The 22246-nt window shown below is 38.9% G+C and overlaps 1 protein-coding gene across 4 annotated transcripts in view; it reads right to left on the reverse strand.

The window, feature by feature from the left end:
• The window catches only part of Sh3kbp1 (SH3 domain containing kinase binding protein 1), a 338974-nt gene that overhangs the window by 152244 nt on the left and 164484 nt on the right, over positions 1 to 22246 (reverse strand). For all 4 annotated transcript variants that reach the window (XM_077106294.1, XM_077106292.1, XM_077106291.1 and 1 more), the window contains 2 exons: positions 19319 to 19422; positions 7057 to 7186 (listed from right to left, as the gene is read on the reverse strand). In XM_077106294.1, the coding sequence (XP_076962409.1) occupies positions 7057 to 7186; positions 19319 to 19422 (234 nt within the window). The remainder of the gene's footprint in view (positions 1 to 7056; positions 7187 to 19318; positions 19423 to 22246) is intronic.

Raw genomic sequence — 22246 nt, forward strand, 5'->3', positions numbered from 1 at the left:
ACGAAGCTGTCTGGGAGGCAGACTAGGCTGGGGGCTGGGTGAGGACACACAAGCATTCTATTTGAAAAGCAAAAGAAATGAGTAAATGGAAAGATCATGAACATGAGTGATGTTTACCTTATTGGGGGAAATACTGTCAGCATTAAATATGAGTATTTGCAGAGAGCAAACACTATAGAAGGGAAGAATTTTAAGATTCAAACACAAAATCATATGCTTATGCTAACTTTGCCTGAAACTTTGTTTTATGAATTTGCTAACTGCTCTTCATTGCTAATAGAACATTCTTCAAACAGAAAATAAATACCATCGAACATTACAAAGAAAAATGAGTGATGCCCCAGAATATAATTTCTCAGCCTGGCTTTTGTTTTCATAGATGAGGGGCACTGAACAATTGAGTTCTTATACCTGATGAAACACAATATTTTTGTATCATGGGAGTAGTATGCCACATATTTTTAAAAGTCAGTTTCATCTTCGTCTTAGCTTGATGCATCACTAAATAAACATGATCTAAACTTTTTAAAATAAAGAATTAGGAAAATGAGAAATTCAATTCAAACTAAAAACCCATGGTTATTAATGGTTATAGAAAGAAAATGCAAACTTTCTCAAGATTATAATAAATAACTAAAAATGTTCCTGTAGCTACAGGATTTAAAAACAACAAAGGAATATTTTTAGTTTTATAACAATGATTTGAAGTTAATTAATGTTGGGCTGGGGATGTGGCTCAAGCGGTAGTGCACTGGCCTGGCATGCGTGCGGCCTGGGTTCAATCCTCAGCACCACATACAAACAAAGATGTTGTGTCCGCCAATAACTAAAAAATAAATATTAAAGTTCTCTCTCTCTCTCTCTCTCTCTCTCTCTCTCTCTCTTTAAAAAAAAAAGTTAATTAATGTTTTTAAAATGTTTAAAATTAGGCTGGGGTTGTGGTTCAGTGGTAGAGCACTTGCCTAGCATGTGTGAGGCACTGGGTTCAATTCTCAGCACCACATATAAATAAATTAAATAAAGGTCCATCAAAAAGTAAAAAAAAAAAATTAAGTGTTTAAAATTGAAGATACATTTATATCTTTTTAAAAATATTTATTTATTTAGTTTTTAGGTAGACACAATATCTTCATTTCACATTTATGTGGTACTGAGAATTGAACCCAGTGCCCCACACACACTAGGCGAGCGTGCTACCACTTGAGCCACATCCCCAGCCCACATTTATATCTTAAATGTGAGGCAAGCTATGAATGAAAATGAAGTTGGACAACAGTGAAATCTGAATTTCTTTGCCACCATGTTCAAGTAACTCTTATAAAAGTCAGGATATTTTGTGATTATAATTATTTGGTGATCAGTTCTACTTAATATTAGTATGTGTACAATTAAGAATAAAGCCACAATTAAATAGTCATAATCTGGGCTGGGACTGTGGCTCAGTGGTGGAGCACTTGCCTAGCATGTGTAAGGCACTGAGTTCGATTCTCAGCACCACATATAAATAAATGAATAAAATAAAGGTCCATCAACAACTAAAAATATATATCTAAAAAACTTTTTTTAAAAAGTTACTACCATTATATTAAAAAATCATCATTATCTGTGATCATAATAAAAAAATAAGATCAACTTGAGTTAGGTTTGAAATTTGTCAGATTCTGGCCTCTGTATTCACAAGTCAGGCCACACTCAGGACTTAATTAAACTGGGCAATAGTGCTGTCATCTGATACAAAGCTAAATGATCTCTGAATTCCTTTCTGCCCCTAAAATCCTAAGATTCTGTCTGTATTACTGTTGCAACCACTTGTATGTATGTACTTTTTATTATTATTATTATTATTATTATTTTTGTGGTGTTGGGGGATTGAACCCAGGGCTTCACATGTGCTAGACAAGAGCTCTACCGCTGAGCTACAGTTCTAACCCTGGATGTTTCAATTTTTACAACATAATTTACTGAATACCGTGTGTGTGTGTGTGTGTGTGTGTGTGAGAAAAAGAGGGAGGGAAGGAGGTAAAGAAATATGGATCTGGGATGTGGAAGTCTACAATGGAGAAATCTATAAATTCAAACAAACTGTGATATATCAACTAATCACAATGTATGTACCTTACTTGGATCTAGATGCACACTAGCAAATTCATCAAAAATAAGAAGACTATTAGGGGAAAGTGAATACTTACCATATTTTTAATTATTTTAAGGAATTGCTGCAATTTGGGGTGAATGTGTTAATAGCATTTTTTTGGAGGGGGTAAAAGGGATTGAACTCAGGGCACTCAATCACTGACCCACATCCCCAACCCTATTTTGTATTTTATTTAGAGACAGAGTCTCACTGAGTTGCATAGTGCCTCGCTTTTGCTAAGGCTGGCTTTGCACTCACAATCTTCCTGCCTCCACCTCCCAAGCCCCTGGGATTACAGCTCTGTGCCATGGTGCCTAGCCAATAATAGCATTTTTAAGACATCCTATTATTGACAAATACTGAAATAATTATGGTTGAAATTATAAAATATGTGGGATTTGCTTCAAGATTACATGGGAGAGACTGTGTAGGACTTTAAAAATTTGGTCATGGATTGGTAATTGCTGAAGCTCTGTGATAGGTACAAAGGAATTCATTACACTAGTCTTATTTTTGAATATGTTAGAAATTTCCTATAATTAAAGGTTCATAAAAATCTTTTTGAAAAACTACCTTTAAGGTTTCATAAATTCTGTGAATTGGAAAGATATTTTCAAATTTAAATATACAGCAATAGTTTCTGCTACTATGTAACTATGTATCTTCTTCTCTGACATGATGTTTAAACCAAAATATCAACCAATATAATTGTTACAGTTTTTCCTTGTTGTTCAGGATAATCTAGTCTAAGAAGTTTAGGGATTTCATAACCAATCACCATATGTAAAATTAAATCAGAGTAAGAAAAAAAAGCAAGTTCTAACAAATTTTACCTGTCATTCAAAGATAAAAAAAATGCCTTTTTAAGGTAATAAATTCATCAGGCATTTATTAAACACTTTCCATATGACAAGCAGTCATGGTACACATCTTTAATTAATATAGTGCTAATGTTACTTCTATCACATTCATCCACTAATATACAAAATTTAATTAGTACCTCAAGTGTGTTCTTGAAGTAGAAATGTGAAGTACACAACTATGAAATAAGCATGCACAAATATGTACACATACAGAAGCAAGTGTGTGTGTGTGTGTGTGTGTATGTGTGTGTGTGTGTGAGGGGGCGGGAGAGAGAGAGAAACAAAGAGATATACAAAGATTGATTGAGCTGGGGTTGTGGCTCAGAGGTACAGCACTTGCCTAGCATGTGTGAGGCACTGGGTTCCATCCTCAGCACCACATAAATATAAAAATAAAGATATTGGGTCCACCTATAACTAAAATATAAATATAAAAAAAGACTGATTGTACTCAAGTTTCTCTTCATACCAGGATATAGATTTTTATTTATCTTTAAAAAACTCACCCTAATGCCTGACAGCATTTAAATTAAAAGGATGTTTAAATGACATCCCTGTGATCTCTAAAAATTACCAACGTGGTACAAACATTGGAGTTTAACTTACCCCAGAGTCACATGTTAATTAGGCAATCTCTGTGGGAAAACTAATTGCTGTTTATAAAGAGTATTAAGTGGGATGGTCTAACAAAGACTTTGATTAAGTACATTTAAGTTCATACCAGAGAAAAAGCTAGGTGTCTTGTGTATGCCCTACGTTTTGTATTTTTCAGCTTTAGGACAAAAGTGAATATGAATTTGTGATGACAATAAGAGATGTTACAACTGGGTGGAGTGTACATGGGATTTTGGTGTACAGTTTTGTGTTTGTTTTCACAACTTTCGTGAATCTATAATTATTTCAAAACAAAAAGTTTTTTTTTTTCCTTCTCTAAACAGTAAAGTCCATTGAAACCACTAACACCATTTATGGAGATAAGACTAAGCACAGTGAATTTCTCCTTTATGTATGTCTATCAATCATCAATTAAAACAATAAATAAAATAGAAGGAAGACCAGTAGAATAGAGGATGGGGGACAGAAGGAAGAGAGGGAAAGAGGAGGAACTGGGAACTGTAACGGAGCAAATTATATTTCATGCATGTATGATTATGTCAAAATTTACCCCAATATTATGTGAAACTATGATACACTAATAAAGACATGTTTAAAAAGAATAAGTAGATTCATTCTAAAACCAAAGGTTCTGCTTAGACAAATCCTACCAGTATATATAATTTCTGCAAGTGATCTGATTATATAAATTTTCATGATCACATGCTAAAGCAAATCCAGAGTGTAAATGGCTACTGAAAATATTGTCAGAACACTGATAGATACTACTTCTTGATTTCAGAGGACTCTTACATTTAGCAAGCTACAGGGACATTATTTTCACACCTGCTCTTCAATGAAGAGCTCTTTGGGACCAACCCACTTGCCACATTGCCACAGGACTGACCTCTCTGCCTTTGTATCCACTCTTCCTCTGATGCCAGAACTCAGGATTCTTTTCTGAATAACTGGGGATCTGTGTGTCCCTTTCTTCAGGGTAAGCTTACTGAGGGTAGGGTCTCTGCTCTGTATCTTCAGTGCCTCACACAATGTCATAGTAACAACAGGGGCTCAACAAAGGTTGAATGAACAAGGAACAGAAGGAGGAGAAAAAGGATGGATGAATGAACACAAACAGGTGGAGAGATAGGCCCTCTTTTCCTTAACTATACATGCAGGAAGACTACCAAAGCCATTTGCTTTTATCAGAAGAATGCATCCTTGTTAGGAGTCCATGCCTCTCCAGGGACCTCAAAAATCCCTTCAACGATGGGCAGATTCCATGGATTGAACATGGCTATTGAAATTTTGGGGTTCTCCTGGTCCTAAAATGGAGGGCTAGTAATTGAATGAGTGCTGGGGGGCACAGGTGAAGGAAAGACAGTTGAGCCTCCTAATTCTGTGCCAGGAATTCCAGTACCATACCTTTGAGGTGAGAGTTTGGGCAGGGTCAATTGTCCAAATTATTGATTTAGAAATGTGTGGGAGACTGTTTGTTTCAATAGCTCCAAAACTACAAGATCTGAGAGCATAGTTAAAAATAACATAAAGCTCTCCCAAAGAGGATTCTAATACCTCCCCTAAATCTCTGTATCAGTACAGGAATCCCCAAATCATTTCCAAGTGCAGACATGATGCTTCAGTGACCCCAGCATCAATGAGTAACCAAACAGCTTTAAACTGCTAAACACTAACTGGTTATGCCCCAACCAATTATCTTGATTAACAATGAGAGCTACCATTTATTAGAGGCCTTCCATAGGTAAGGTGGCTGATATACTTTATTGCTATTGGAACTCAATATTTCATTTCCCCATGACCTGATTTGGTCCTCCCTCCAAAAAAAGCACATTTAATCCACAATGTCCCTGAAAGTATTGTTATTATAGGACCTAATTACCATGTATGATACTATTCCAGTGTACAAAAAGCAACACTAGGGCAGTTAGAATTCTTATGTGGATTTGAAGTACAATAGCAACTCTCATAGTCAAGCATTAGCAGGGCCATGTTAGTGGAAAATCCCTCTGCCCTAAGCCAGAAAAGGCATCAGGAGCTCCAGGTTACATTTGCTCCAAAATCCTTTCCCAGTACTTCCTTTTATAGACTCCAGGATGGAATGGAGTTCAGGGAAGGAAGGTCCCAGGCTTTAGCAGTGGAGGAAGAGGTACTGCTGAAGCTACTGAGACAACCATCCAGTGTAGCTCTATCTATATATGTCAGGCTGTGTGATCCAGAGCTTCTGAGACACGAAGCAAAAGAGGTCACCTGAGCACTTCTCTGGAAATGGCTTTACTTCCAAATCAGGCATCTGTCTAATCATACCACTGGTTAAATAAAAGAGACATCAAGCCAACATAAGAACACCACTAAAAAGTCAGATTTTTCCAGATGGAAAAGGAAGACATTGAAGAATTATTTTGGCAAGACTGAGCTGCCCTCCTCTTATTGAGAAGTCAGCAACCCTAGGTAGTGTCGCCACTACTAAGACACAGTCAAGCCTCCTACAACATTCATGCCCATGACCTTGGCTCAACACGGCACAAGATAAACACAGACGCCCACGTGGGAAGTTGGGTTAGCGACTGGGAGAACAAAGCTTCCCGGTCCTGACCTTTTGCTCCATGAGCTGGAAAGGGCAGCAGAGAAACTGGAGGGAGACTTTCAGGCCCTGGAGAAAGAAAGACCTAAAGTTCGTTCTCACCATTGCAGAAGGAAACGCATGCTTGCTCAAGGTGGGGCCTAGACTCAGTTGTCTTGTCAGACCTCTGGATTGAACCCAGAGGTGCTTTACCACTGAGCTACGTCCCCAGCCCTTTTTTTGATTTTAAGACAGAGGCCCATTAAGTTGCTGAGAGCCTCACTAAGTTTCTGAGGCTGATCTCAAACTTGTAATCCTCCTGCCTCAGCCTCTCAAGGCACTGGGATTACAGGTGTGCATTATGAGCCCAGCATGTCTTCTCATACTTTTAAGGAAATTAGCATGCACTTCTCTTGTGCACAGTACTTCTTGCCATCAATTATATATATATATATATATATATATATATATATATATATATATATATATATATATACACACACACACACATATTTTTTTGTCATTTTTCTCCATGTTCCACAAGGGACACTGAGAAATTCGACAATCTCATTGGGTTCATTTAAAACATAATTATGAACTTATGGTAAAAACATCTCATAGCTGTATGAGCCCCCCATGAGGCAGAACCATCATGGTATGAGGGCTGACAGTCATCTATCCAGAGATGTATGGAATGTATGGCTGCAAGTCAGACCTCTTCAGTGATAAACTTACTAAACCACAGTGGGTTAAGGTAGTACAATCAACAAAATACCCATGAGCTTTTGTCACAGCCTCTCAGCATAGGACACAGTACAGAAGGGAAGCTGGAATAGAGCTTAATGGTCTCCCCCATTTCCTGTTTGTGGAGTAGACTTGCTTACTTGACTTGGACATCTGCTCATCCTGGGAAATGCCGAGTTCATCTGATTCCCCTGACAGTTCCTTGATGAAGTTGGAAGGAAACATTCCAGTCTTCCCATTGAGAACACCTTCCCACCATCCTTCCTCCACCTGTATAGATGCAAAGAGAAGAACAGAGATGCAGGTTAGACATGGAGGTCCCAGTTTAATCTCCCATCTGTATGGTATGGAGTGGAGCCCACATAGGGACAAAAAGAGGATCCAAAACTTAAAAGTTACCAGGGAACCAGAAAGTAAGCCACAGGGTCTTGAGATTCAGACTATGGAAGGGTGGGGGGGGGGGGTTAATCTGTGGTCCACAAATGTAAGTGGACAACAATGAACACTGAACACACATTTCATTTTCTTTAACCTCTATGTGAAATTTGGCATTTGCTTTGTTTATGAATGTAGGTGACATAATAGAAGGACCTGTAACCAAACAAATCATAGATATTTTCATCATATCACACACGTGTGGGGATCTTGAAATACCACTTGTACTCACTGTTACTTTGAAATGGTGGTGTAAGTTATTCTACCTGGTAGGATATCCTTGTTATTTAATATATTAATAGGAAGAAACATAGATTACTTTATCAAAATTTGCTTTTAAAATAATTTGATAGCTACCTTAATACAAATAGTTCCCTTTAGAACCCTATGTGTTTTCTTTTTTTTAAAAAAAATTTGTTCTAATTAGTTATACATGACAGTAGAATGCATTTTGACACATCTTATATAAATGGAATATAACTTCTCATTTTTCTAGTTGTACATGATGTAGAGTTATACCGGTTGTGTAATCATATATACACATAGGGTAATAATGTCCAATTCATTCTATCATTCCTACCCCCATACCCCTCCCCTCCCTTCACCCCCCCTCTATCTAATCCAAAGTACCTCTGTTCTTCCATAGCCCCCTCCCCTTATTGTGAATTAGCATCCACATATCAGAGAGAACATTTGGCCTTTGGTTCTTTGGGATTGGCTTATTTCACGTAGCATAATATTCTCCAGTGGAACCCTATAAGTGTTTCATTTTATGCATTTAAAATCATTATTTAAAAACTGAGAATAGTTGTTCCAGATTACCAAAACCAAGTAAACAACCTAACAAGAACAGTCTAAGAATTCATTCAGAAGGTACAAAGATTTCCAATAAGTTTCTAGATGACCCTAGAATGAACTGGAAGGGGATAAAGGGAGGTATGGACAGTAGTGAGAATGCAGTCATCTGGGTAGGGAGTGAAGGCTAGATCAGGGGAGCAGTAAGAATGGACAAGCAGATTTGGATTTGAGGAAATGAGGTATGAGCTGGCCTTGAGTGATCAATTAGCTGGTACACATGAGAGAGGGTTAAAAAATATGTCATGTCAAAATTTTGTGCTGGAAGTTGGGCATGGTATGGTGCATGCCTGTAATCCCAGCAGCTCGGGAAGCTGAGACAGGAGAATGCAAGTTCAAAGCCAGCCTCAGCAATGGCAAGGTGCTAAGCAACTCAGTGAGACCCTGTCTCTAAATAAAATACAAAATAGGGCTAGGGATGTGGCTCAGTGGCCAAGTGTTCCTGGGTTCAATCCCTGGTAACCCCGCCCGCCCCCCAAAAAGAATCTGTGCTGGAACCACTAACAGAACAGCAGAAGTCAGAATAGTGAGCTGGCTTCTTGGAGGAAAGTAATTTCATTTTGAGAACAAGCAAGTATTAAATTACCAATATGATGCAGAATAACAAAAAGAAACCTAGAATCTTTGAAATTTTTTTTTACTATGTGCATGCACTACCAGCCCAAATCAATAAATACAATTTAAGAGCTAAAATAATTCAAATAACAAAAAAGAAAATTAGAGTCAAAAGCCAAGTTCAAATCCTATCCTGAAACTTGTGTGACTTTATTCCATTTTTTCCTACCAAAATGAACCCCACTTTTATAATCTGTATAATAGGGATAATTAGCACATGTCACAGTTATTCGTATTAAGGAAGGATCTTGATCCATATTAGAGGTTTATGCATAATGGTTCTACTCTATGAGTTGGGGATACAGAACTATACAGGATGTGTTTATTTTTCCTGGAAAGGGTGACAATCTACCAAGACAAAGTGTGACTAACAAACTAGCAATATAAGGAAAATAAAATGAGAAATACTATGACAACACAAATTCAACTTATCTATACAAAGTCAAGTTTAGTGAGACCTGAGATGCTAAAGGAAGGCTTTGAGAAAAGAAAAGTCACAAATAAGAAAGGAAAAACAATAGCTAAAATTAGGAGAGAGGGCATACAAGATTTTCCAGAAAGGGGGAAGCCGATAAAGCCTGTGAAATGGAGATAACCAGAACAACTTGTTTAGAACATTAGAGAACTCATGGGATACAGACTTGTAGAGCAGAGATTACATCTGTGTGACCACAAATTCTTCAGGAAAGAAAGCAGATGATAGCATCCATGCAAAACTGTCCCAGTGACTATACCAACCATGAATACCAACTCATGGCATTAACAGCATTTCCACTGAAATCATTCCATGTTTCTATGCCAACTCGACTGATATGTATTATTTTTTCAAGGAGCTTTTTATAGGATTAAGATGGTTAGGAAGATTCGCTATGAGCCTGCATATCAATATTCACAGGATTTGTAGCAGGGGTCCTTTGTGCTAAAAAAATGACCTTCTTCCTCCCAGGAATCACAGGGCAGGAGGGGAAAACCAAGGGCATGAACCACAAATGAGCGATTTGTGGCATAGTCCCTGACTGTGCAGGGCAGCTGGGCTAATTCCATGCCATTCAGTTTGATGATGTATGAAATGTTCCTGTTCCTGGTAATAAGCAGCTCCAGTCGGAGATCCCCGAGGGAATTGCTCCTGATGTGTAGGATCAGCAGGTTGCCTGCTGGGAAAACAGGGGTTATCTTCACCTCACCATACCCCTAGATGCCTATATCGGCTGTCACAGCACAGTCTGAGAGGAGTGGCCTATGGGAAAAAGGCAGAGGTCTATCATTAGCCATGCAGTGGGTGGAGGGGCAGACAATCAAACCACTGCTCATCGCCTGAGGGATACACTTCCCATCACAGGCGCCACGGGCACAAGGCTGTTTCTTTGTGAGCAGAACCTTGGGGAGGGGGTGGCCTCGGGACCAATGACAGCTGTTCTGTACTATTTCTTCCTTCATACTGCTGCTTTGGACTTGAGATGAGTCTGGAGATATGAGAAAAATGATCCTCACTCTTACACTATCCATTTTTGGAGATATTCTAGTTCAACTTCCTGCATAAAGACAAGGATACTGAAGCCCAGAGTGATGACATTCCTTTACTTATTCATCCCAAGAGTAAAGCACAATGCATTACACTGAATTAATTGAATGAATGAATGAATGAATGAAAGAGAAATCACTAGGATTTCATTTGTTTGACCACAAATTCTCCATGGGGGCTTATCAAGTCCTGATTCCCCCATAAAAGGTTTTTTCCTTCCACTGAGGAACAAAAGGGACCAAGAGACCCTACTCTATTGGTCACTGTTCTTAACTAGGTCCTGTCATGTCTTGTTCTGTGTGGCCTTCTCTGTGCCGCCATTCCACTGATAGTTAATGAATGAATACTTAATCTATCTTGCACTGGCCCAGGATCTCCACAGATTCACTGGTGAATGAAACAGTCAAAGACCCCATCCTTGAGAACATCTGCAACAAAAGAGAAAAACAGGCAAAGCCTGTACACCTCCTGCTCAGAAATCAAGCTGGCTGGGCTGGGGCTGTAGCTAAGTGGTAGAGCATTCACCTCACATGTGTGAGGCACTGGGTTCGATCCTCAGCACCACATAAAAATAAATAAAGGTATTGTATTCAACTACAAAAAAAAAGAGAGAGAGAGAGAGAGAGAGAGAGAAATCAAGCTGGCTTTTGCTGATGTTTCTGCACTTAAAGAAAGATATGCATCCCTTTATAATAACGTCACCAAGGGCTTAAATTTCTCTCCAAAGCAAAGTAATAAAAGGTAGCAAATGCCTACATTCTTCCCATCCCCACTCATAAATAGTCTTCTGCAGGCCTTAGCTCTAGGCTGAGCACAAACCCCACCTGTGTCTCTCTATGATCAACCTGACCAGCTCTGGGGCCCATGGCTATGCCCTAAGAACAAACTCTGCCTTTGGTTCAGCGTTGGGAGCAAGGCAACTTGCTCCTGGTGAGTTAAATAAAGGCCAGGTAAAAACACTTACACCATTTATATTCCAGTGCCCTGCAATTTTCAGGTCTCTATGATCAACAGCATCTAAATGGGTTCAAGGCTCAAGGAAGTGGTTTCTAGATCATACTCCTGTTAGAAGCTGAGAAAACAACTGGGTGAATTTCAACACCTTGCACCAGCCAATTATGCAAACATAATCCACATTTGTAAGGCAGGAAAGATGATGACTGGAATAAAAAAGATGATGCACTTTCCCATGGGTACTTACTTGGAACAGCTCAAATTTATTATCCTTGAAGATTTTTACCTGTTAACTGCAGTGAGAAGGGAACAGTGGGTTTACCAAGTCTAAAGTCTACCTGAGGGTACAAGTAGCCAGACAGAAAAATCCATGTAAGGACTGCTATAGCTTTTTTCATTCAATGACTATTTTGTTTTCCAAACCCTAGTCAACACAAACTGGAAGGGTGGGTTTGGAGGAAGCAATTGGGAGAGATGGACACAGAGGCCAGTGAAGTCAGACTCATTGTTCCAAGAGTGGTTTTTCCCATTCTTTCCATAAAGGAAAATCAACATAAACTCTAAGGGAAGGTCCATACCTAAACATTAATAAAATCTTCTTCAAAATATTTCAGAATAGGGGCTGGGGATGTGGCTCAAGCAGTAGCACGCTCGCCTGGCATGCGTGCGGCCCAGGTTCGATCGTCAGCACCACATACAAAGATGTTGTGTCCGCCAAAAAAAAAAAAAAAAAAAAAAAAAACTAAAAAATAAATATTAAAAATTCAAAAAAAAAATTTCAGAATAATTAAATAAGGATTTCATTATAGTTATTTCTCCTACCCGTGAAAGGGAAGTGAAAGTATTTTGAACATTTTTAACACCAGAAAAATATTAAGATCATTTTAAGAAATTTTTATAATTGAGGTATAATTTATATCAATGTACAGATGTTAACAGCACAGTTGGTTAGTCTTGACAAATGCTCACTGTATTCTACACCTTTATCAACAAACACGCCATTTTCATCCTCTGGAAAATTTCCTTGGGCCTGTTCCCAGTCAATCCACCTCAAAGCAATCATTAATCTCATTTCAATCACCTTTGATTGGTTTTGCCTTTTCTAGAACTTCATATAAATGTGCAAACACATAATTTAACTTTTGAACACTGCTGAAAAAAATTGTTTCGGAAAGCATCCTTTTTCTATCTGTGGAACTAATAGGAAAATATTTTTTAAGGGGGCTACTTCCTGAAGACATATGCCTACATTATTTTCCATTTTAGTTGCTTTAAATAACTATCCTGTTGGTTTTAGTACATGAAAAGCTGGTTGTGCCAAAAATAATTAAAAAAAATTATCTAAAGGCCTGGACCAATACTTTCCCCCAATTCATGCAAAGTTCATCTCTTGTTGGCCAGAACATTCCATAGACACAGGAGTTGACTTTTTCCCCTTCCCCCATTCTTCCAAGAACAAGTTTATTTCACATGAAAGAGAAATCTATAGTTGAAAAGGAAATTATTTAAGAAAACATATAATTTCTATTTAAGCTTAAGCAAATTCTGCCTAATAAGACAGAGCCACATCCATACTTCATCAGAGTAGAAAGGGTTTCTGTTAAAGCTTCTGGAGACATTCCTCAGCAGTGCTTGACAGTTCTGTTCTTCCCAATAGTCACAGGCTGGTCTACAGGTCCCCAAATTCCTAAGTGACTCTAAGCTAAGGTCTTTCCATCATTCCAATTTGAAAATATGAACAAAGAGGAAATTGAGTGAGCAAGATGACTTTTCTAATGAGTCAAGAGTCTCAAGTTTTGTCCTGTTACTATTCCCAGGTGTGAAAATTGCCTATGGGGATGTGTTAACCTTAGAAAAATCCCTAGGGAAGGAACCTTTAAATGGATGGATGTTCCTTTGAAAGTTCAGTGTGGGCAGCAATATATCTTTTATCACAACTCCATTTTTATTGCATACACCACACATGCTGCACCCTACTTGTTCCAAACCTTCCCAGGTTACCCCCTACCTACTTCAGAGAAAGGCTGTACTATACTAACACTCTGTCCTCTCTCCAGACTAGCCCAGCACCTGGCATAATACAACCAGTGCCTGAAGAATCAGTCCAAATATTGCTTACCTTTCATGTGTCCAGTTGAAATTTCATCTATTCTAGGAAGCATCTTCTTCACCCTCAATGAGACTCCCATCTTTCAATTTCCTGCTCACTGATCAATAACATTATTTGCCACTCTGGTAATAATGTGGGGTTTTAGTTACTTACTTAACTATCTACGTCTTACCCTCCATGACTAGACTGAGCCTGTTTTAAAGCAAATTCCATTCAATAAATCTCTGAATCATCATAAACATGATTTCTTTAAAAAATGTAAGCACTGAGGGGCTGGGGTTGTGGCTCAGTGGTATAGTGCTTCCCTAGTATGTGTGAGGCACTGGGTTTGATCCCTGGCACCACATTAAAAATAAAGAAATAAAATAAAGGTATTGTGTCCATCTACAACTAAAAAAATTTTTTTAAATGTAAGCACTGAAATATTTGATAAATCTCATAGCTATGCAAATCTGTTATTTAATAAATACATTTGAACTTGCAAATATGTTACTTTTATGGGTTGTGGCCTGTTGTGTGTGCTGATGATTCAAACCTAATCACTTTCTCTTCTAAACATGGCTTCCTTCTCCTTAATATTAAAATTTACCATCTCTGTACACTGGGAACTCAGAAGTGTTCACTCCTAAATTATTTGGGGAATAAAATAAGAAAAGCTTGAGCTCTTTGGATGATCACATTCTAATAAATAAATTTTATACTAATATTATCCTTTTTTTTGAAAAAGGATAGGAGTTCTAGAGCAAGTCAGTGTCTTAATGGGTAAGAATGGAGGTATGTTCGGATCACAATTAACCAATTAATTTTTTAATTGCCTGATTTCTCATATCCAAAAATGAAATGAGGATGAATTGCACATCCACACTCACAAAAGATTATCTGAGTTATAGTTTCAAAGCATTTCGAGGGCCTTCTTAAACCCAGCTGAGCAAACCAAGTCTCCTGCCCTGGAAGCAAAATAGAAGATGTGGGTACTTTTTGAACATACAAGTTACCACTTTTTTTCCAGTTGTTCATGTACCTTTATTTTTTATTTATTTATATGTGGTGCTGAGGATCAAACCTGGTGCCTCACACATGCTAGGCAAGTGCTCTGCCACTGAGCCACAACCCCAGCCCCAAGTTAACACTTTTGCAACCCTCAAGCCAGGTTAGTCTTTTACCCACATCAGTCTCCAGTCAGCCTCACTGGGGGCCACTGAGAAATGCCTCAAAAACTAACCATAAAGAACACATAAAAGCCAAAATCTTTGACTATACCTCAGGTCACTATTCGGAGAGAATAAGACCAGGCACATTCAACACAGGAAGAAAGGCAGCTACTTCCCAAGACAGATAACAGACAGAAAAACAAAGCTGCTTCAATGTACTTTGATACCCTCTCCCACAAAAAGACTCCAGAGGCCCTCAAATCTACTTCCCCTGGTAATCTTGTCCACACACCATCTCTGTTCTTCTATAATTAGAATTTCACCTACATTTCCCTGTCCTCTCCACTGTAGACTAAAATAACTCAAATGTGTATTCACAATAACTTCTTTAGAAATATCAATCCAGGGTACCACAAAAATAAATAAATAAATAAATAAATAAATAAATAAATAAATAAATAAATATAACAATCCAGAGCTAGGCATGGTGATACACACCTGTAATCACACATGCATGGGAGGCTAAGGCAGAAGAATCACAAGTTCTAGGCCAGCCAGGGCAAGTTAGTGAGACCCTGTCTCAGAATAATATTTTTTTAAAAGGGCTAAGGATGTAACTTGCCTAGCATGCCTGAGACCCTGGGTTCAAACCTTAGTACCCCAACCCCCACAAACATCAATCAATGTAGGAATTTGCAGCCTGCTTTTTTTTTTTTTTTTTTTTTTTTTTTAATTGGCAGCCTGGGTTCCTTAGGTTCACCTTGATGGTTTTTCCCATAGCAGTACCACCACTCTCCAGCTAGGAGGCGGAAGCAGGGTGAGTATTTTCTCCAGCAAAGGCTATGTTGTCAACTCCAGGACCACAGCTTACTCTCCCTTCTGTCCTCGCTGAGGGGGAGGGCTGCAAGCTGGTAGCTGGCTCCTGCCAGATGAGAAAGTTGTTCATCCTACCAAGGATCAGGGTGGTTTCTTCCAAAACCTGCTTAAGCTCATTGTTTGTCATTGGTATCAAATACCTGGTTAAACAGCATAAAAATATAGAGATGTGAAGAGAGTTAGTGGTAAGAAGGGATAAAGATAACATTTGAAGGTTAAAAGGAAAACCACTGCCAAAACCGGGTGCAGTGGCACATGCCTATAATCCCAGCGGCGTGGGAGGCTAAGGAAAGGGGATCACAAGTTCAAAGCCAGTCTCAGCAATTTAGCAAGGGCCTAGGTAACTCAGCATGACCTTGTCTCTAAATAAAATATAAAAAAAGGGCTGGGGATGTGGCTCAGTGGTTGAGTGCCCCTGAGTTCAATGAAGGAAGGAAGAAAGGAAGGGAGGGAGGGAGGGAGGGAGGGAAAGAAAGAACACAACCAAATTAGGTATGTATGGGACAACTAAAAAGATTGAGGGTGGAAGGCTGTGGAATTTTAGAAAGATATGTACTCCAATTGCTTTGTTTATGTTTTCAATGCACGTTAAAGAAATCAATGGGAATTGTAGAGGAGGCACTGTGGATGCACAAAGGAAGGAACTCAAATCAGCAAACCCATATTTAGGGAAAAGGCCTTGATCCTATATCATGACATTACATGATAAATGACAAATGAATATATATTGTGAGATTTTAAACTAAAATTAGATAATAAGGTAGATGCATATCATTTTTGAGGATTCTCTACTTGATTCAGCTATTTCAAGAAACTAGTCCATAAGGGCCAACATTGTGTGTGTGTGTGTGTGTGTGTGTGTGTGTGTGTGCGCGTAGCTCTGCAATACTTAGTAGAAATTAATCTATTATTCAATAAGAATATAATCTAATATGTACATATACACTGTTATATTTTTATTGATTAATAGATTGATTATATATTACTACAAAGCTATTATTATGTTTTTTTACCTTAATCTGTCCCTTTGATTTAAAGGTTGCTGTTTATTTGGGGGGTTTTGGTCTTTTGTGAGAAGAGTTACCAATTACTACTTATACAATATTTACTGTCAAGAGAAAATGACAGTTTTTATATTACACAATGACAATGGCCTAATATTTGAAATATTACAAGTAAATTGGAATAATAAAGAATAATAAAGTTTTTTATAATTTTTAAAATATGGATTAAAAGATCAGCCTTTACGCTTTATGTAAGTATCATGGACCCTGTGGCTATTTTTCCTTTTTCCTAATGGAAGCAAGCCCAGAATAAAGCCTGGCACTCATCTGGCAGTGAGTGGAAAGGAGCCTGATATTGCAGATGGTGGTAAAGGCCTCCTATCATCTGGGTGGGCACTGGCACAGCAACCCACCCTTGATTTCCCAATAGCCAACAGGCAGGCAAAGTGGGCAATATTTCTCAGAAAGGTAGCAATCACTTTCCTTTCCTTCATTTGTGTTTTTCTTATGCATTATTAAAAAATTAAAGGAAAAATCATCTATTATGACAGGACCATTTTTAATTCTCGTTCCCATTCAGTCTTTGATGATGTGCATCTAGATATATTTTACATGATTATATCCTAGTATACACAACTTTGTGTTTTGATCTGTTCATTTATTTTGCAAAAAATGTTTTCATATTTCCATTTATTCATTTACTTATTCAGTGAGCATTTGTTAAAGTGCATATTAGGTTTCAAGCATTATTCCAGGTACTATGAATATAAAGATAGATAAAAACCAGGTCTCTAGTATTGAAAAGTTCTCAGCTTAGTGGAATACAACAGATAATTATAAGGTAAAGTATCACAATGAATACATACTTAAAAGCCTCTGTATTTACTATCTTAATGGCTTCACAATCTTCTAGCTGGAAAATATAACTTAATTCCCTTTCTTGATTATCTTTCATTATCACAAACATTGCTGTAATTACCATGTTTCCCGTGTATTTTTTCTTTCATTAACCATTTTCTGCACATAAATTCTTAGGAATGAGATCACTGAGTCAACAAGTATTATTCAGATTTTTAAAATAGCTCTTCACATACCTTGCTAAATAGCTTCATCTAAGTATCATGCAGATACACAAATTCATCAGTTAGCCTAAGCTTGCCAATAGTCTTACCATTGAACACTTTCTTAGATATTCATAAGTAGAAACCCATTTTTGTCTTAATTTATACTTCTTTAATTAATATCAGGGTGGAACATTTTCTTGTGGTTAAGAATTTTCCCCTTGTGGCAACGGGGTGCAGTGGTGCACACCTATAATCCCAGCAGCTTAGGAGGCTAAGGCAGGAGGATCATGGGTTCAAAGCCAGTCTCAGAAACTTAGCAAGGCCCTAAGCAATTTAGCAAGAACCTGTCTCTAAATAAAATATTAAAAAGGGCTAGGGATGTCATTCAGTGGTTAAGTACCCCTAGGTTCAATCCGGATCTCCCCCAAAATAAGATTTTTTCCCCTTGTGGGATTTGTGTTTATGGACAAATTTATCTATCACTTATCACTGCTCTAGTAGCTTCCCCAAAATTTTCATGTTCATATATAATTTTTTATAAATTTTCCCTATTTGTTGCTCTCTTTTGCTACATTAGCTTCAAATCATATTAATATTTTAATTTACATTCTGTTTGTTTTTTTTCCTCGGGAATTTCTTCCATGGCTACTATCTTAAGAAAACTGACCTATTGTTGGAATAAATGTTGGTTTTCTATTGTCCATTCATTTATCACTCATTCAACTTTCAAGAACTTTTTCTATGTGCCTTGCTTGAAAACAGAGACTTAAAAAATGATGAATGACATAACAGTACAAATTATTCAAAACTTGGAAATAGGCAAAAAGAGTTATAGGGTGTCCTCCCAGTGCCACTGGAATCCCATTAACTGCTTCTCTAGGGACATACACCTTTATTTGGCACATTATTTACTATTTCTGAGACTGTGAGGTCAGTTGGTATTCAGGGGGAAAAAGTAATCAGAAAATTCTTTCTATATACAGATACAAATGATCAATCAGAATAATGAAGCTCTAAGTCTGAGGCTCAAAATCTTCCCAGGCCCAAGGGAATGGAGCCTGAGAAGCCAACCCAGTGTCAAGGGGGCTATTTCACCAGCAAGGCTGGCTTTGAATAGCCATGACCAAGCAGGACATGGGAATGCAGTACAACAAAAAGAATAAAGGTCTCCAAACCAATGGATCTGTCTTTGTTCCTCAGCCCTGTCTCTTCTTGGGTCTATTAAGGCTCTTTTCTTATCTACAACTGTAAAGTATTCAGGACAAGTTCAGTGAGCTAATTTTTAAAGGAACCCATCACAGGGCTAGACATATAGCTCATTGGTACAGCACTTGCCTAGCATGCACGAGGCCTTGGGTTCAAACCACAAAAAAGGAACCTCCTCACACCTGCCATATACTTGGTCTTCTAATAAATGTCATTTATTTTCCTTCCTTCTAAATCCACTGTGGTTTCTGAATCCATGCTGAGCAGAAGGATCTTAGTCATTTTAGACACCCAGAGTCTATCATCAATTAAAGCAGAAGAGAAAGTTGGTGATGCTAGGTTGGAATTTCAGAGGCATTAGTATTTTGTATTAGAAAGACAATGGTTTCAAATGGCCCCACATCTGACCACAGCTGGCCTGAAGCATTCCTCTGAAGTAACCTGTTTTCTCAGAAGACTCAACTGGATGATTTCTAGGGTTTCTTCAAGTTTGAACATCCAACTTGAAGTCCGGGTGGCCTGTGCATCTGCAACAAGAGCTTCCTATGGCTGTGTGTACAGTGGTCTAATGGCCTCATGAGGCAATGGCACTGCATGGCTGCTTGCTTACCTCTCCTACCACCTCTATGATGTCACCGACTTTCAGCTCAAGCTCGTCATCATTCTGGGGCAGGTAGCTGAACGCCACCTGGCATCGGCGCCTCCGTCGCTCCCCTGGATGGGAAAAGCAGAATGTTTAGATATAGTTCTTCTCCCAAACTAAGATTTTTAAAGAGAGGTTTCCTAAGCATGCAGGCAAATTAAGCTGACTTGTCTCAAATATGCTCTCTGGGACATGGCTAGAGGCACAGCAGCCCTGATCTCTTAGAGGCAGTAGAAAGCAGAGCAATGCTTCTTGGTCTTTTAAAAGCTGCTGGGTCAAAAAAGGCATGGATATGAGAAACTGATCCATTGGTGCAGAAGGCAAAAACCCCACCCCTGAAGCACTGGAGCACAGTGTTGCCTTAAACGGTTTCCCATGGATAGGGCTTTATATTTGCTGCAGTTAATTTTTGATGAAAGCTGATGTGATGTGGTAGAGAAACAAGAATGGTCTGCTTTGAATGCTAGCAAGGCAGAGAGCATTTTCCCCCAAATGGCAAAGGAAAAGAGAAAGTATCCTGACCTTTTTCCTGCTACTCATCACCCTTTCAACATGCTAGAACTCAGGCCTGATAAGCAAAGGCTGGTTAGGTTTCAGTCTGCTCTTGGTACCATTTTAAATGCCCCACAGGGTTCAACAAATCCACTTCTTTCCTCTTCCCTTGGTCCCAGGGGATCCATTAACAGGCTCCCTAGCTGTCTACACAGAACCAACCCAGGCAAATCAAGATAAAAGCCAGGGCCACACTTCACTTCACCAGAGGACATTCAAGGTTACATCATCTCACTCACCCAGGGTGGCCCACCTGGGAGCCTCCAGTTTAGAGCTGGTTCAAGTACAGATATGTCTGTCCACAGCACATCTGCACCACAGATGTGCACTGTGGGGAAAGAGAACATGAATGTGGGACATGTTTGTGTGTGTGAGAGAGAGATGACAGAAACACAGACAGGCAATAGTGGAGGCCCAAGTCAGAGAGAGGTGGATGAGAGCTAAGATGGACACTGCCCCAGAAGTTTGTTGCTTATAGCCGACACCTCACACAACTCCTTCACACCACCACATGGCCTAGAAAACCAAAGGGATCAACGACTTCAAAGAAACACATTTAGAAATGCTAAAATTATTTTGAGGTACTGCCTCTGGGGATTCTTTTTCTTTTCTAATCTTTTCCCTGAGAAAGGAAGTCCCTGTAGGGGTGATCACAGAGCACATTAATGCCCCCGTGCAGCATGACATCACACAAAGAGGAAGGTGTCTGTGCTACATCTAATGTGCTTTCCAATCAATATTTTTCAAAAGCCGGCGGCCTAGTTCCCTGTTTCATTGTTCTCTTCCTGCATCTCACTACGGAAGAATAGGGTTGAAACAGGTACAAGGACAGAAGTTCGAATCAATATCTTGTCTAATCACATCTTTGATGACTATACAAATAATCTCTATCTCGTCATGCAAAGTCATCCGCCAGTGCATCTTAATAAGAACAATCTCAGAACTCTCAGGCCCATCCCAGGTGAGCACTGCAGCCTATCACCATAAGGAGAGCCTGGCTCTCCCTGGAACTGAAGGTCCCTGCATGCTGGCTTGTTTCTCCAAGGCAGCAAGTCCAGGGGAATGATATTCCAGTGCAGAGAACACCATCACTGCTCCATGGCTTCTGATACCATAGAAGGCAAATCAAGTACTCTGTGCCATAGAGGATAGAAGTTTCTCATTCTAGGGGCTGGAGTTGTGGCTCAGCGGTACAGCACTTGCCTAGCATGTGTGAGGCGCTGGGTTTGATTCTCAGAACCACATAAAAATAAATAAAATAAAGGTATTGTGTCCAACTACTGTGTGTGTATGTGTGTGTGTGTGTGTGTGTGTGTGTGTGTGTGTGTGTGTTGTATGTGTGTGTTTTTTAAGAAAAAGAAAATCTAGATGACAAGGCAGTCTTGGCACCCCTGTCCAACCCCCATCCCCAGTTAGACCCCATTAAATGAAGTACATGAGTCTTTAAGAGCTTTCATTTTTTACACATTATCTTCAAAGTAAATTCTGCAGACACAAATTTGAGCATGAAACAAGTAAAATGACAAATGTCTGAAAACTGACACAACCACAGAAATCATCAAAGTCCCTACCAAAATGACTTAAAAGTAAAATGTGAAGACCCAGTGTTAGCTGAAGCTGTAAAACTTACAGTTATACATAAGTTCATATCTTCAAAAAACCCTCTATAGTAAAACATAGTATCTAATCCAACACTGCACAGATGGCTAGGGCAGGAGTGATACGTTCTTAGAAAAAAGACTAATCTAACAGACTTAGGACCTGGAACAGAATCATCAGATTTCTCTAGAGCCAAATCTCTGCATTGGACTTTCCTATGGAAGTCCAGACCTGCCTGGTATCAGAAGAATGATACATTCACTAATTTCTCTCTACCAAGCTAAACAATATTTCTTAAAAAGCCCCTAAGGGCTAGGGATATAGTTCAATTGGTAGAGTGCCTGCCTAGCATGCACAAGACCCTGGGTTCAAACCCAAGCACCACTAAAAAAATAAAAAAGCCTCTAATAAGATTACTTAATTGGTGGCATGAAGTCCTATAAAACACATTTTCAACATACCCAGAAAAGCCCTACAGAGAGCACAAGGGAGAGACTCAGAGGTAGCTGGTGATAAAGATCACGTCACCTGACCCCAAGCAGAAACAGTAACCCTACCCCCTAATTGGGATAGCTCATGATCCTTAAAGCTCTTCTGATACCCATCACTATTAGCTCATCCTGCTGGTCACGTACCTTAACAAGGAAAGCACCAGAACCATTTTGCAAATGAGGAAACCAGGGTTCACTGACTCACCAGAGTCACCAAGCTAGTAAATGGCAGTATTTCCTTGACTGAGTTCAG

The sequence above is a fragment of the Callospermophilus lateralis genome, chromosome X (genome assembly GCF_048772815.1).
Source record: "Callospermophilus lateralis isolate mCalLat2 chromosome X, mCalLat2.hap1, whole genome shotgun sequence".
Lineage (NCBI taxonomy): Eukaryota > Metazoa > Chordata > Mammalia > Rodentia > Sciuridae > Callospermophilus > Callospermophilus lateralis.